Consider the following 14,485-nt stretch of genomic DNA (forward strand, 5'->3'; position numbering starts at 1 on the left):
GGCCCAGGCTTCACAGAAAAGCAGCCACTTCTCCTTTTTTAATTATGATTTTTCTTAGGTATGCACTTAAAACGATTATTGAAAATCGTTTGTGTGGAACTACTTATGGTGGGTGCCAACTCATGATTAAACACCCGCTTCTGATGCAGGACAAGCTCGCCCTTAGCATGATCACCCCGATAGGGACAACTCAGCCTCTCTTGCTTCTGAGGTTGATACAGCGAGTATCATTACAATGGGTAAGTGGCTCTGTTTGGAGTAAGCACCTTATAAATTAACCAAAAATAAATAAATATTTACATCAGAGATATTATAACTGCACTTTGAATTGGAAGGAAACGGGCATAATGCCCAATAAATCTTATAATATCAAGAAATATCATATTTAATTATTTATAGAGGATAGTCAGTAAGTCATTACTCGAGAATAATATGCATTTGTATCTTTAGGACTTCATTTTAAGGAGAGGTTTCAGGTCATTGTCGTTCGCTCTCGGTTAAGTGTTTAAAGTGCGTTATATTAACTCAAAGTGGTGCTAAGTTTACATGCAGTGTTTTTGGGGTCCTTTCGGGAGTTCTCACCAGAGGAGCTAGGTTTGACCCCGAGACACACCCGCGTTATTGTTATCTGAGGCCAGCTGCCTGCCTTCTCACTGCGGTTCTATTTGTGAGCTCTCCAGACCTATAAATGGAAACACGAGCTAACCAGAAGTTATGCCTGGAGCCTGGAGCAGCCCGGCGGACTCCTGTGCCACCACCACTTGAAAAGGACTGTGATGCCCGGCGTACAGATGGAATAAGCACTTTCCAGCACGGATCTGGCTTGGCTTTTTGGACATGGATTTAGGAAAACCGAAAGCAGACCCCCCAGCAGGCAAAGACATGAATCCGACACTGACGGTAAGAGTTGGAGAGCTTTCCCCGAGTGCTTTTGATGGACATAGAAAGAGTCAAACAAAATCCGCGGCTTCAGCAGTGCTCTATCATGCGTCAGCTTCATGCAATGAAAACACGTGTCCTTTGCGACATTCTGACAGCTTTCTGCATTCAAAGTGCGCCACGGCCTTGGGGGTGGCCCCATTGGGCACGCTTACATCGTCCACATACAAATACCAAAGTACAATGAACCAGCTAATCACTTATCCCTTTATTGCCATTGGTTATCACTGGAATTGTTAAAACAAACAAAAGAAACGGTTAATTTTTCGGAATTACAATAATGCGTTTCAAGGCAAGAATTCGGGGCCCCTGTTCCCAGTGTTTAAGGCGGTGTGCAGAGAAAGTACGTAACTGTGCAGAGCGACGTGATGGCAACAGGTGTGCGTGTGTGGACGGGTGCTCCCAGGCTCCAGGACGTTAATTGAGATATATTACGACCTCCACTAAAAGGAGCCCGCTATGCTGCAATCACTGCAGGGCAGGGCGCCATAAACCCTCATCTGTGACAGCCACGTGATTCAGGACAAGTTGAGCCCGTGAATCGATACATCCCAATGGAGGGCAGCCTGAGCTGGCGTTGTGTGTCTGCTAAGCCTCTGCATATAAAGAAAGCCTTGCGGTGTAGTGCCATTTTTACCGGCCACTGCCTTCTGTAACTATAACATCAGACGGATGGGTTATTTCCAACTCTCCTCTGTGCTTTTAAATGATGGATGGGTTCATGACACGAACCCAGTCTTCCCGTTACAACGGACACATAAGGTTTCCACAGACCTGGAATGTTATGGGCTCTGACGATCTGCATCTCTCACTGGGCACGTTTTTTTGTTTTTTGTCTCCAGCACACAATGTTTAGGAATACATCACGCACCTGGGGACACAGGCGACAAGGGCAACAGAAAGGCAAAACACAGTTATCATTTTGGAAGGCAGTTGGCCACATTTATTTCCAAAATGCAACACAAGAGAATGCATGCCACGAAAACATTTTCAATATCCCCTGATTGGGTCTGCCTATGGCCACCATGCCAAAAGAATTGTCCTGGGGGCATGAGGAGACCCCTGTGGTCTGGCCACGCCCCCAGTCCCACCTGACCCCTCCCCTGTGCGACTACCGGTTAAGCACTGTTCGGTAAGGGTGTGGCATGACTTGGAAGGATAGCTCAGGGGCAACGCGCTCGCCTTGGAAGCAAGATGCTGCAGAGCAACACAGGTTCAATCCCCGGGTCAGCGCTTAGAAATCTCTGGGTATTAAGCGTGTTATAAATAACCAATTAAAACAAAATTTAAAAAATGACTGCTTCACCGTAAAGCCCCAAGCCTTGCCCTCTAACTCGAAGGAAAATCTCTCTCTACCAGAATAAATGTAATCCGATATGCTAAATCTATCGCTAATATCCTGGCGCCTGGCACCACATCTGCTCTAATACAGAATTAGGTGTGGGTGGATAGGGAAACAGAGATCCCGGTGGCAGTACTCCCCACAGTCGGGTCCTAGTCGTGCTGGTAAAAGGGGGGATCACCGCTTCCTCCCCCTCTTGTTTGTTTGTTCATTTGTTAGGCGCACCAGACTCGTAAGTAAAAGGGCGCAACAGTATGGAGATGCAAAGCTTACAAAGGTTGCGAAATATGCACAGGATAAAGTGTTTACATGATTGCGGGATATACCGTTTTTACATGATTACAGGATATAAACAATGTACAAAATAGGGGCAAAGACTAAGAATGGCCAATGTAGTTACAGAAATATGCAATAAGCACTATACAAAAATATATATGACAAAAGTGGGGCCCTTCGTATAACACTTAGGCTCCCAAGTAGACTAGATTACACAAGGTCTTCAAAGGTTAAACCAGTACTACACTATTAATGCAAGGTGAAAAAGTCCCTTCAGATGTGGGCAGGTGCCCAATGGGTACTGGGAGACTAAGGGTCAGTAGTGATGATGTGTTTTATTACATTTTTTCTGAAATGTAGGTAGGGTTGGTCTGCTCTCAGAACATGAGGCAGTGAGTTCCATAATTTAGCTGCCTTTACAGTAAAACTATTACCCCCGATCGAGGCGATGGACTCTCTTGTAGGTCCATGTCCTGTATACTTGTAGATTTCAAGCACCGAGCGGCCACGCCTAATAATGAGGTTACCCCGCAGCTTGTTGCCGAATCCTCCCTTTCAAGCTATCTAATTCAGCTGGCCCCTGTGACTCCTGATGGCACTGCCACAGCACGCTGCCAAGACTTGGTTGCAGAAGTAGAGTGGCGGATCTGTTGCAGCAGACTTGTGGCTGGACGATATGTTTATTACTGGTGCTGTTGCTGCCTGCTCTTAAAGTAGACATCATCCATTAAAATGAAGGGCATGGTTAGCACAACCCTTCACACAAGGAGGGATGGGGCTGTGTAGGAGGGGTGCTGTTCTGGCATGCAATCAGTGCTTTTATCTGATAAGATGCAAACACGCTTCCAGGTCTGTAGAAGATATTGAAAGAAAAGACATTTTTCCAAAATCCATTTAGATGCAGACCTCTCAAGTTTTTCCGAGGCCATGAATGAGCAGGCAATTCAGTCCTGTTTTCCTTGCAACTATACAGATTGCAGTTGTCCTATATCTCAAATGGGAAAGAAAAACTACAATTCCCAGCATCCACAGTGTTTGGGGCTGAGAGGACTAGATTGCCTTCTCACACATGGCCAAAGGAAACTTGAGAGCTCTGTAGATGGATTCATTAAGGGGTTGATTTGTGAAGTTTCACTTCAGTGGTTGTTTGCCTTTTAACTTAGTTACTCTTCGGATATGAGTAGCTTCTTTTTTTCATTCTGAATGAATAAGGACTGATCATGACCTGGTTTTGATGGCAAAGGGAGACAGATTTACTTAAGGCACAAAAGATCTGGCAGCTGCTGGGCAGAGCAAAAACAAGTAAGGATTATTTGGTGGTGAGCCCAGTCAGTGCCGCCCAGTGGGTTCAATATATCATCACTGCACATTTTATAACTCTAAAGCCTGCAAAAGAGGATAGGATGGGCAGAGGGGTGGATGGTTTCATGATAACTATTGATAGAGATAATCTTCTGAGGAAGATAAAGAAGCTAAAAGGCTCGCCAACACTGTGCCCTAGTGGGCTCGCTAATATTTCAAGAAAATGATCCTGAAACCTGGGCCACGATTCTGCACATACTGTTTGCCAAAGTAAGTGTTCCAGGCGTTATCCCATCATCTTGAAAGAGGTCATTCCTAATACCAATATTTTAAAAAGGGAATAGAATTGAGCCTGCTAACTACAGGCTACTGTCAATGCTAGACACAAGAGGACAAATCTGTGCCACCATAATATTGGAAGAGCTCCAGAGATGGACTGAATCAGCAATTTATTCGAATGATTTCAAACAGGCTTCAGATTAGGATCAGAAACAGATGGGTAAACTAATTTCCTAGGTGGGAAGGACAGATAAACCTACTTTATGTGTGAGCTTCATAGATTTGTTATCTGGGAAAACAATTGAATATGTGGACTTTTATAGATATCTTGGAGTTGAATTAACAACTAAAAGTGGCTATGATGAGTTTGTAAATGCTAAGCGAAGGAAGGCAGAATCTTTAACAGTACTTGTCAACAGATTTGCTTGTGGGATGTCTGGCTATAGCCTGGCGGGCATTTTGATATTGTATAAACAATGTGTCTGTCCCGCCTTGCTCTATGGCAAGGTGATCTAGTGATGAAGGGTTATTATAAGATAAAGGTGATCGAAGAGAAACTTTGGCGGAATGTTTTGGGAGTGGCACAACTGTGTTTATTGAACTCCTATGCTTGGAACTAGGTTTGGCTTCTCTACCAGCTCTTGCCTTGAAGAGGAGATGCCTGCTGCACATAAAACCACAAACTGGTCCTCAATGTCCACGACTGGACATGTTGGGTGAAATCGCAAAACAAGGAGATTGTGATCTATATCTTAAACATATCAACCATACTTTCAATTTAATTGACCGGAGTCCTGATTGGGACAGTGGTTATTATGTACACAAGATGGAATTTGAAAAAAAAGACTTGACGCCTGGGATTAGGTAATGAATTACGATTACGATCGTATTGTCAAAATGGAAAGTTACAGGCATGGTATGGCTGGTACTCACAAAAGGAAGATACCTAGAAATCATTTACTAATATGTCCCTCCGTAGATTTCTGCTGTTACTGCACATCAGCAGACTGCCTGTATTATCTGTATTGGGCCCAGAGTTAAAAATCTCTACACAGAATAGATATCATCGCATTTGCTAAATAACATCGGACATTAAAAATCCGTGGCATGTACTGACTCGATGTGTGAATTTGTAGAATGTTTATATGAACCTTTTAGGAAAATGTGTGGCTCATTACGATAGAAGACATGTGAGCAATATTGTTTGAACAGTGAAAATCCATCTTTGCACCTCGTGGCTCAAAGTAAAATCATTGCTGAAGTAATGTAACAGCGTAGATAGAATTGTACTGTGAAGCACTGAACCCTTTAAGGAAGAGGACGTATTGAAGTTGTAATGGATATTTTAGAGTCAATCGGAGTTTTTCAGTTTTCTATCTACATGCTTTGAAGGTTTAACTATATATACTACTAAATATTCTCCAGCATTTTAAGGTTGATTATTAGGTTTTTCGTTTTTGCAAAATTATTACTGATTTTATTAAAATTTAAATTAATTAATGTTTGATTGTTTTACGATGTATATGTGTAAAGTTTGTAAATGACTAAAATACATTAAGAATGAATAAATAAAACCAATTACGACACGTTTTAGAATTGAACACATATGCCCTCTTTACATATCATCATACTATGAAATTTCGCATAATTGCCTGATTTCCATTCGCATTTCGAGGACGGGTAGGTAGAGGCCCCAATTTGTGTGAAGTATTCTGCCAGCTTCAATGACTGAATGCCACATATTTTCGCCCATTCAAAATTTTGGGCAGAGTATCCCGCTTTTCAGAAGTGAGGAACTCGCGACAAAATGCGGTAAACTCTTGTTGAATCACATTCTCCGAATGTGTGGTAAAAGAAGGGAGCAAAACTAATCAGCCATCTTCATGGGCTTCCATGCCTCACTACGAAAATACCACTGCAGTTTAGAACACGTGCAGCTGGTGAATATGTAAAGTCTGACCGGAGTGAGCGAGTCTGAAATAAGCCGATGAGGTTAGAACTTTAAACAATGGGTTGAAAGTTTGCATTTTTCAACTAAAGTTTCAGAAACATTGGGTAACAATGTAGACTTTGTTCTGCAGGGCAAACAACACATGAAAACCTCCAACAGATGCAAGTTCACCAACAGGACACAGAAACCTTTTACAGCACTTGCTGATGCTAGCTGTCCTCAAAGGGAACACAACAAAACATGAAGCCTCTATCAACAATGTATGCAAGCATTTCAAACAAGCACTGTCCAAATCAGATCATGAGGTCTGTCCCCTTCTCATGCTTTTTCTGTCCAAAGAAAGCTGGTCTCAACAATCCATGCCAGATTTGGCACTGTAAAACACATTTTCATGCTGCTAGTGCCCAAAATAAATCCCACAGTCTGTCTCAATATGTATATATATGTGCTGGCAGAGGTTCTGCATCAACCCTCCCTCAGTGCCCACAAACTACCCAGGTGTGTGCGAGAGGACATAGACACGGCACACATGCTAACACATTAAAAAAAAAAAATCTTAATGTTTTTTGTCATGAGCCTAAACGCCTAAATGGCTCATTATTTCAAAAGTGACAGTAGAATGCTTGAGATAGCTTTAAACTGTCCTACATGTCTTCTAAGTTCAAGAATTCGTCCCTCTCTAGTAGTAATCTTTTGACAAGCGTCTGTATCATGAACCAATATTTGTAAATCAAACAAGGAACTGTAAAACTTAAGGCGAGCTGGGATATGTACAGGGAAAGGGCTGTTAAGTCAGCTGCCGAGTGGGAGGGCTAATGCTTCACATGGTAGGGGAACTGGACTAACGTCCAAGACTTGATATGCTCAAGACAAACATACTTCAATGGGGTCCCTTTCCCGTTCTCCGAACAATTGTTAAATTATCCACAACTAGTGCTCCTTAAAGCACATTGAGCTAGTGACATTGCCAAAAAACGGTTCTATGTGATATTTTTGAATAGTAAATGTTGCACACTAAGAAGACTGATTCTTTTTGGCTGATTTGGGAGAGCCGTTCATATGCGCTTAATATTTCTTTTCACCGACCCATACACCCCCTCACATGGTTTTGATGGCAAAGTGAGGCGGATTGACTTAAGATGCTTTTTAGAATTGAGCACATATGCACTCTTTACATATCCTCTGGCTATGGAATTCGTATAATTGCTGCATTTGCATTCTCATTTCGAGAACGGGTAGGTGGAGGCCCCAGCTTGTGTGAAGCATTCTGCCAGCTTGAATGACCGAATTCCACATCATTTTACCCATTCAAAAATCTGGGCAGAGGGGTATCCAGCTTGGCAGGAGTTGGGGCCTGGGGACAAACTGCAGTAAAACTGTTGCTGAATCACATTCTCTCAATGTGTGGTGAAAGAAGGGAGCAAAACAAACCAGCGATTTTCATGGCCTTCCATGCCTCTCTGCGAAAATACCACTGCAGTTTAGAACACATGCAGCTGATGAATTAGTAAAGCAGAGAATGTCAACATGTACCTGAACTGAACTCACCGGAGTGAGTGTGTCTGAAATAATCCATTGAGGCTAGAAATGTAAACAATGGGTTGAAATTGTGCATTTTACAACTAAAGTTTCCGAAAAAGTGGGGTTCAAGCCCCTAAACTACCAAATGAATCCTGCACCATCTCCCCCATAACTGTCTCTATACACCCCAACACATGTATACACCAACACATACACACATTCACACACATCTTATCCCAAGCCCCCACTCCACACACTCCAGACACTATCCCACAACATACATAGAGACATGCAAACAGACAAACACTGACCTCACCTCTAACTTCTGTCTTCCCGTGCTCCTTTTGGGTGCACCTTTCAGCCCATGCGTGCACTCGTGTGCAACAGGGGTCTGACAGATTTGTAAAGACCACTCAGAACGGTCTTTCTAAAGCATTCTTTTATTTTGGTTTATAAAAAAAAAATACTTCATACCCTAAAAACAAAATGCTGTCAGAATGGTAATGCTGCAGTTGTGATATGGTACAGAGGTAGCTTCGTCAATTGATTGTTGGTGGTACACGTCCAGCTGCATTGTACCAAAATCCCATGTATGACTAAGTGGCACTTCACTTGAAGTGTCCTTGAGGTCAGTGGGGAGTCAGAAGGGAGGTCCTGTGCGACTAGAAATTGCGTGCCTTAAATTTGTGTCGTGGCATAGAGTCACCTGACATAGCATCATATAGTCGAACATCACATAATGTGGCAACACAAGGCATACAAACTGGAGAAAGAATGATTTGCATGCATATAAATACATAACTATGATCCACAGTGGGGTTTGCAAAGTGTAAAAGGTTGTCATCAGTTATAGGGTGGACTGTTGGGCAAGGTGTGGTAACAAGAATCACCTAAGAATCAGTCTACCTGCCACCCTAACCTACAACACATTTCAACACTAGAGGTTATTGCATGCCCTGCAGAGGTGCCTGATGTCCCTGCCACAATTCGTTATGAGATAAACCGAGATGGGCTTTTATTGAAAGAGAAGCACTGCTTTGGAAAAATACTGCATTTCGATCCGAAATGCGCAGTTGGAAATACTATTTGCAATCAGTCCAGCATTTCCAAATTGGCCGACACGAATACAACCTCTGCTGACTCTGATTTTCTCCTGGAGGACTGCCCGTCTCCAACCCCATCCGATTGGATGGATAAAGAATAACTGCTTACAGGATCAGGGAGCCAGCAGGCGATGCCGCCCCAACAAAGGCCTACTCCTAAGGCCGACACAGATGTTGCCAGTCTGCCCCTGTCAGACCATGGAAGACCCAATTAAAAGCTCTCCAGCTAGGCGCCATGTGAACTGGAATGTCCCTAAGTTTGCCGCATCACTGTAAGATCCCCTTTTTCACTATCCTGTCCCCCTGTATTGTGACATCTGCTCCCTGCAATGCTTATGTTGCTGCCCCCTCTTCAGTGTCCCCAAGTAGCTACTGAGGAGCCCTCTCACGGCAGTGAGGTGTGGAACAAGGTAAAGCCAAAGTGACCATTCACTACAATAACAGTAACTTACAATCCTCACCATCTACAGTATACCCTACTGCCTATCACTGCATGTCCTGCGCACCCAACTGTATGTTGTTGCCATGTACTAGAGTGGCAAGGCACTCGTGCCTAGCTGCGTGCCCTGTGCCCCAGCACTCCAGAAACCCCAAAGCCTCCAGGCGGTATATGCCCTGCTCTGTCATGAACCGTCATCTGAGTCCCTTTTGGACCTCCTGGTCCCTGACCCATAGAGCACTGAATGCAGTAACCCTCCCAACATGGCCGTCGAATACGAAATGCAGCTTGCCAGCCTTTACGTTCCACGCTCGGCGCACTACTAAACAGACACACCCCGCGGCTCTGCGTGTCTCAACGCTACTGCTCGCCATAGCTGGACGTGTGCTGCCGGAGTTCGCTCGGGGCTAATTTCCTGAATTCTATTTCCCGGTTCCTTGATTCCTCCTCCTTTCCTTTCATCCTTCAAACTTTACCGAACTTTCCTGGATTTTCGACCGTGGTCGAGTCACGGCTTCCGTGCCTCCGCGTGTGGACATTGTTCCTTCCTGGTTCCGTCCTGGAAAATCTGAACGAAGCACGCTGGAATCGGAAGACCCGCGCACGGGCTTATACAAATCCCAGACCGTGCGAAAGAAGTCACAAAAGAAGGTCGCAAGCAAGCAGGAAAAACAGGTGAGAAGGGGAGAGACTTGTGACATGCTCTCCCATCTTCACAATACTGCCATGCACTGGAGCAGCAAGGCTCCCGCACTGAGCTGTGCGCCCTGCGCCGCAGCACTCCAGAAACCACAAAGCCTTCAAGACGGAGCTGCCCTGCTCCCCCACAACTTCATGATGTGGTCATGCACTGAAGCGAACAGGCTCTTGTGCCTGGTGTGTGACCTGCACCCCAGCACTCCAGAAACCCCAAAGCCTTCTGGCGGGATTTACCCTGCTCACCCCGCTTCATGATGCTACCATGCACTGGAGTTTCAAGGCTCTCATGCTTTGCTGCATGAACTGCGCCTCAGCTTTTGCAAAAACGTCACACACTACCCAAGATCTTGCGCAGGTGCCCCAATCTCCCCCCGTTTGGCAAGACCAACTGTCCCGTACATCTTGCACGCCTGGATCTATCACTGTTGCAAACCTGACCACAAGATTGACTGCTGATATATCAGCTGCTGACTGTTACTTACGTGGCCAAAGGAGGCACTATCATGGCATTCCAACTCACTGTCCACAAACACGAATAGGAACCACCCTAGCAACCAAACACTCTTGCACACCTACACATCCACCAAGTCTGTTTGAAGTCTAACTCACCCGACCAGCTTCATTGTCCTCCTATCGCTACTCGCCTAACAGCTACTCACATGACAATCTGAGCACAGTAAACAAATATGCCAGTTGCAATATACAACCCGCCTTAACCATAACTGCTTCACAGAGCAGCAATGCAACCCTTTCATCTGCTCACAGCCCAACCAATCTTCACAAACCATCATCGAATCCTGAAGCCTTGCCACTTTAGGGAGCCCTGGTCAATGCCAGGTCAATCACTGCTCACCCCTTAGATATCACAATCTTAATTCTATCGAACAACCGCAACCTTCTAGCCATTTCTGAAACTTGGCTACATACAGCTTTTGGTCGGTCACTATCCCTGGCAATTCCGCCTAACTATACCATCTACCGCAAAGACAGACTGGACTCAAGGGGAGGACGAGTTGCACTCATAGCCAGAGAGTCACTCCATCTCAGAGAAACTGGCACTCCCACCCTATCTTCTAGTGAACATCCAGCCACTAAACGTTGTCTTTCGCACACCTCGAAGGTAAGCATTAGTGGTGTTAACTGGGCCCCAAGCCATATCCTTTCCTTTGAAGAGGACATTTTACACATACACTGCCTCTCGAAACCCACCACAAAAACTATCCTACTAGGAGATTTAAATCAATTTAGGCTTCAACGACGGAGTGGACACAAATGCCTTGTCCTTAGCTAATTCCCTGAAAGCACTTGGATTCATGCAACATATCCTAAACCTGACACACACTAAGGCAGAATTCTGGATTGGCTGGTTTACCTCAACTGCAATATTGCTATCACCTCCAATCTGCCTTGTTCCTGGACTGATCACAACATTATCTTATTTGATATTTCTGTGTCCTCGTACCCACCAAGGGTGGCTGACCCTCTGCCCCCCTTAGCAATGTGGAGTTCCCGCAACATTACGAAATCAAGCCTCTTACCTTTGCTGGACAAACTCCTTATCACACAACCACCTAATGTGGACCCTGCCAGCTTGATCGACCTGTACAACATATTGCTAGCCCAGGCAATAGATACAGTAGCCACACTTAGCCTTCGAAAAGCCAAAGCTGCTGCACATCTTAACACCTGGTTTTCTGCTGACCTCAAAGCCATCTGACTCCTAAAATGGAAGGCTGAATCAAAATGGCATAACAACTCATCAGAACCCAACAAAGCTCACTTCACACTTGCAGCAAGCAAGTACAAAGAAGCTTAAAAAAATAAAAAAGCACTACCTACAACACTAGAAATGCAAATGAAAATTCCAGTACCAGACAGCCCTTTGCTATACTGCGCAAGCTAGAATCTCCTACACAACCACCCTCTAAGGGCTCTCACGATAGCACCTGGTACATTAACATTCAAAATGCCCTAATTAACAAAATGGACTACCTCCAAAATAAAATCCTCCTAAAAAGCAACTCTTTGAACTGTGCCACTCCTTGGCCTTCTGCTGCAGAGCTTCCAGCCTCCACTCACAATGCATCGCTGTTCAACTTCAATTCCGTCTCTGAGGCCGATGTCATCCAGATCATCAAAAGCCTTAAACCTTCCCACTGTTAAGGGGATATCTGCCCTGCTACTGTCATCAAAGAACTCCTTGCACCACACCTTGCTACTCTTATCAATGCTTCTTTTACCTCAGGCATAGTGCTTACCAGCCTTAAAGCTCCCTGGGCTCTGCCCTACTGAAAAGACCTGCGCTAGACCCAGACATGCCCACAAACTATTGCCCTATCACTACTGTCTCTTTCCTGCTTAAAATACTGGACCGAGCGGCCTACCTGCAAATTCAAACTCATCTGGAGTGTCACAGCCTTCTCGACTTATGCTAATCAGGATTCCGGTCAGGCCACGGCATGGAATCAGCCACTGTTGGATCTAAATAAACAACTGAATGAGATTAAGGATGTCAGTAACTGCCCTCGGCCTCCTACTAGACTTCTCTGCAGCTTTTGATCTCGTAGACCACCAAATCCTGTGCCCACATCTTGCCTCAGCAGCACACTTCTTGCCTAAAGCGATTTCATGGATTGCCTCCTTCCTATCGGACAGATCCATGAAAGTGTTTCTTCCGACACTGTTGCCCCACCTGCCCCGGTTACATGCGGTGTCCCACAAGGTCCCTGTATTTCCCATACCCTGTATAACATTTTTATGAAGTCATTATTTGACCTACTAGATGACCGGATAATCTCCTACACCAATTATGCTAATGATACTCACGTCCTGCTAGCACTCACTGGGAAGTACAACCCAGACTCTGACAATTTGCTTTTAGTTTTCCACACCATCCAGTGATGGATGGTGACACACCTTCTCTGTCTCAATGACAAAAAGACAGAGATCCTCTTGGTTGGCTCACAAACTGCACTTAACAAACTTGACCAAGGCTACAGTTCCTTCAACATAGATGGCAGCTCAATCCCAGTCTCCAACAATGTCAAGACCATTGGTGTATATCTGGACGCTACTGTGTCCTTATCTAGGCAAGTCAATGTGATTGCCTCCTCTATGGCCTACAGCACCAAACTGATTAATGCCTGTAGTCCTTTCCTAACCACTGAAAGTCGCCTTTCCATTGTTAGAGCGCTCATTGGCTTGAGACTGGACTTTTGCAATGCCCTATCTGCAGGGACCTCTGCGAGCAACATCAAGAAACTTCAAACCACCCAAAATAATTCCCTCAGAACATATCTAAGCAGGAGCACGTCACCACAGCTAGAAGAAATGCTCACTGGCTACCCATCCGGGAACATATTATTTTCAAGACCCTAGCCATTACACACACATACCTTTCCAACTCAGCTCCAAGTTACCTATCATATATTTTTGCCAAAGCTCATTCATCCAGGCCTACCAGCTCCGCCTATTCCTACCAACTCACCAGTCCAAGATTCAGGAGAAAGAGGTTGGGAGCAGCTTCCGGGTTATCGCCACTAAGAAATGGAACTCTCTACCCTTGTCTTTGAGATTAGAGCATTCTTACTGGACCTTTTGTAAAAACCTTAAGACTATACTTTTCCCTCTATACCACCAATGGACTAATTGATTCGGTTTCTATGCCTGTATGGATGTCATTTGACACCATTCTCTGTAACCAGCGCCTTGATGCCCCTTGGTTTAGTGCGCTTAACAAATGTATCAATAAATCAATAACCAAACACACAATACCAATACTCAAATGACATTGGTTGCAAAATTAAACCTACACCATTCAAAGACAAATGTCTACACTAAAATTCCACATCCAACTACAGAGAGACCAGCACAACTCTCCCTCATTCTTGAACTTGTATCTGTTAGACACCACAGACAACCACACAAACAATGTATATTAGCAATATGTATCACACAAACAGTCCGTGAGTCTGCTATACTAGATTCCCTGGTGGGCAGACTGGTTGGTGAGACTATATATCTGCCGGATATATCAGGCTTGAGAGAGATCCAGTGCAATAATAATGCAATTCAAAGTGATGGCTTCAGGGGCCACTAAAAGAGCGGCACAAGAGACATCATCTTGTACCTAAGATCATTCAATCTGCCTGATTGTAAGGGAATCTTTTTTTGAATAGTGTGAACTTAATCACTTCTTAGGACTCCAATTGTTGCAGGTAAATCACAGTGAGATTAAATTGCTTAACGAAATTTAAACACATTCTTCAATTTCTGCAATTGACCACAAAACTTCTGAGCTTTCTTAGCACAAATATTTAATGTTTGTTTATCAAGGACTGTAATATGACTGCCTTGTATATTTTACTTTTCAAAAAACATAAATCACACAGCAAAGCAATCTGATAATATATAAATGTGTATAGATTTTAATTGTAGCAGAATACAAAATAATCCAACTCTAAACATCTCATGCTCACTGTACTTTTAGCACTCTAAGCGACAAAACAAAATAAATAGTGTAGTAGTTTCACTATCCCAAGAAAAACAACCCCCTTTCTCCATGACAACCTAGTAGACATCATGGGCATAGATGCATTGTCTTCACCCTTTAATGGTCTTCTAAACAGATACAG

The 14,485-nt window shown here is 44.2% G+C and overlaps 1 protein-coding gene across 2 annotated transcripts in view; it reads left to right on the forward strand.

Moving 5' to 3' along the window:
- The first annotated feature begins 741 nt into the window (after positions 1-741).
- Positions 742-14,485, forward strand: part of MLIP (muscular LMNA interacting protein) — a 2,218,014-nt gene continuing 2,204,270 nt past the window's right edge. For both annotated transcript variants that reach the window (XM_069606136.1, XM_069606137.1), the window contains exon 1: positions 742-900. In XM_069606136.1, coding sequence (XP_069462237.1) covers positions 838-900 — 63 coding nt within the window. In that variant the 5' untranslated portion in view covers positions 742-837. The remainder of the gene's footprint in view (positions 901-14,485) is intronic.

The sequence above is a fragment of the Ambystoma mexicanum genome, chromosome 4p, assembly GCF_040938575.1.
Source record: "Ambystoma mexicanum isolate Mex_15411 chromosome 4p, UKY_AmexF1_1, whole genome shotgun sequence".
In the NCBI taxonomy this organism is placed as follows: domain Eukaryota; kingdom Metazoa; phylum Chordata; class Amphibia; order Caudata; family Ambystomatidae; genus Ambystoma; species Ambystoma mexicanum.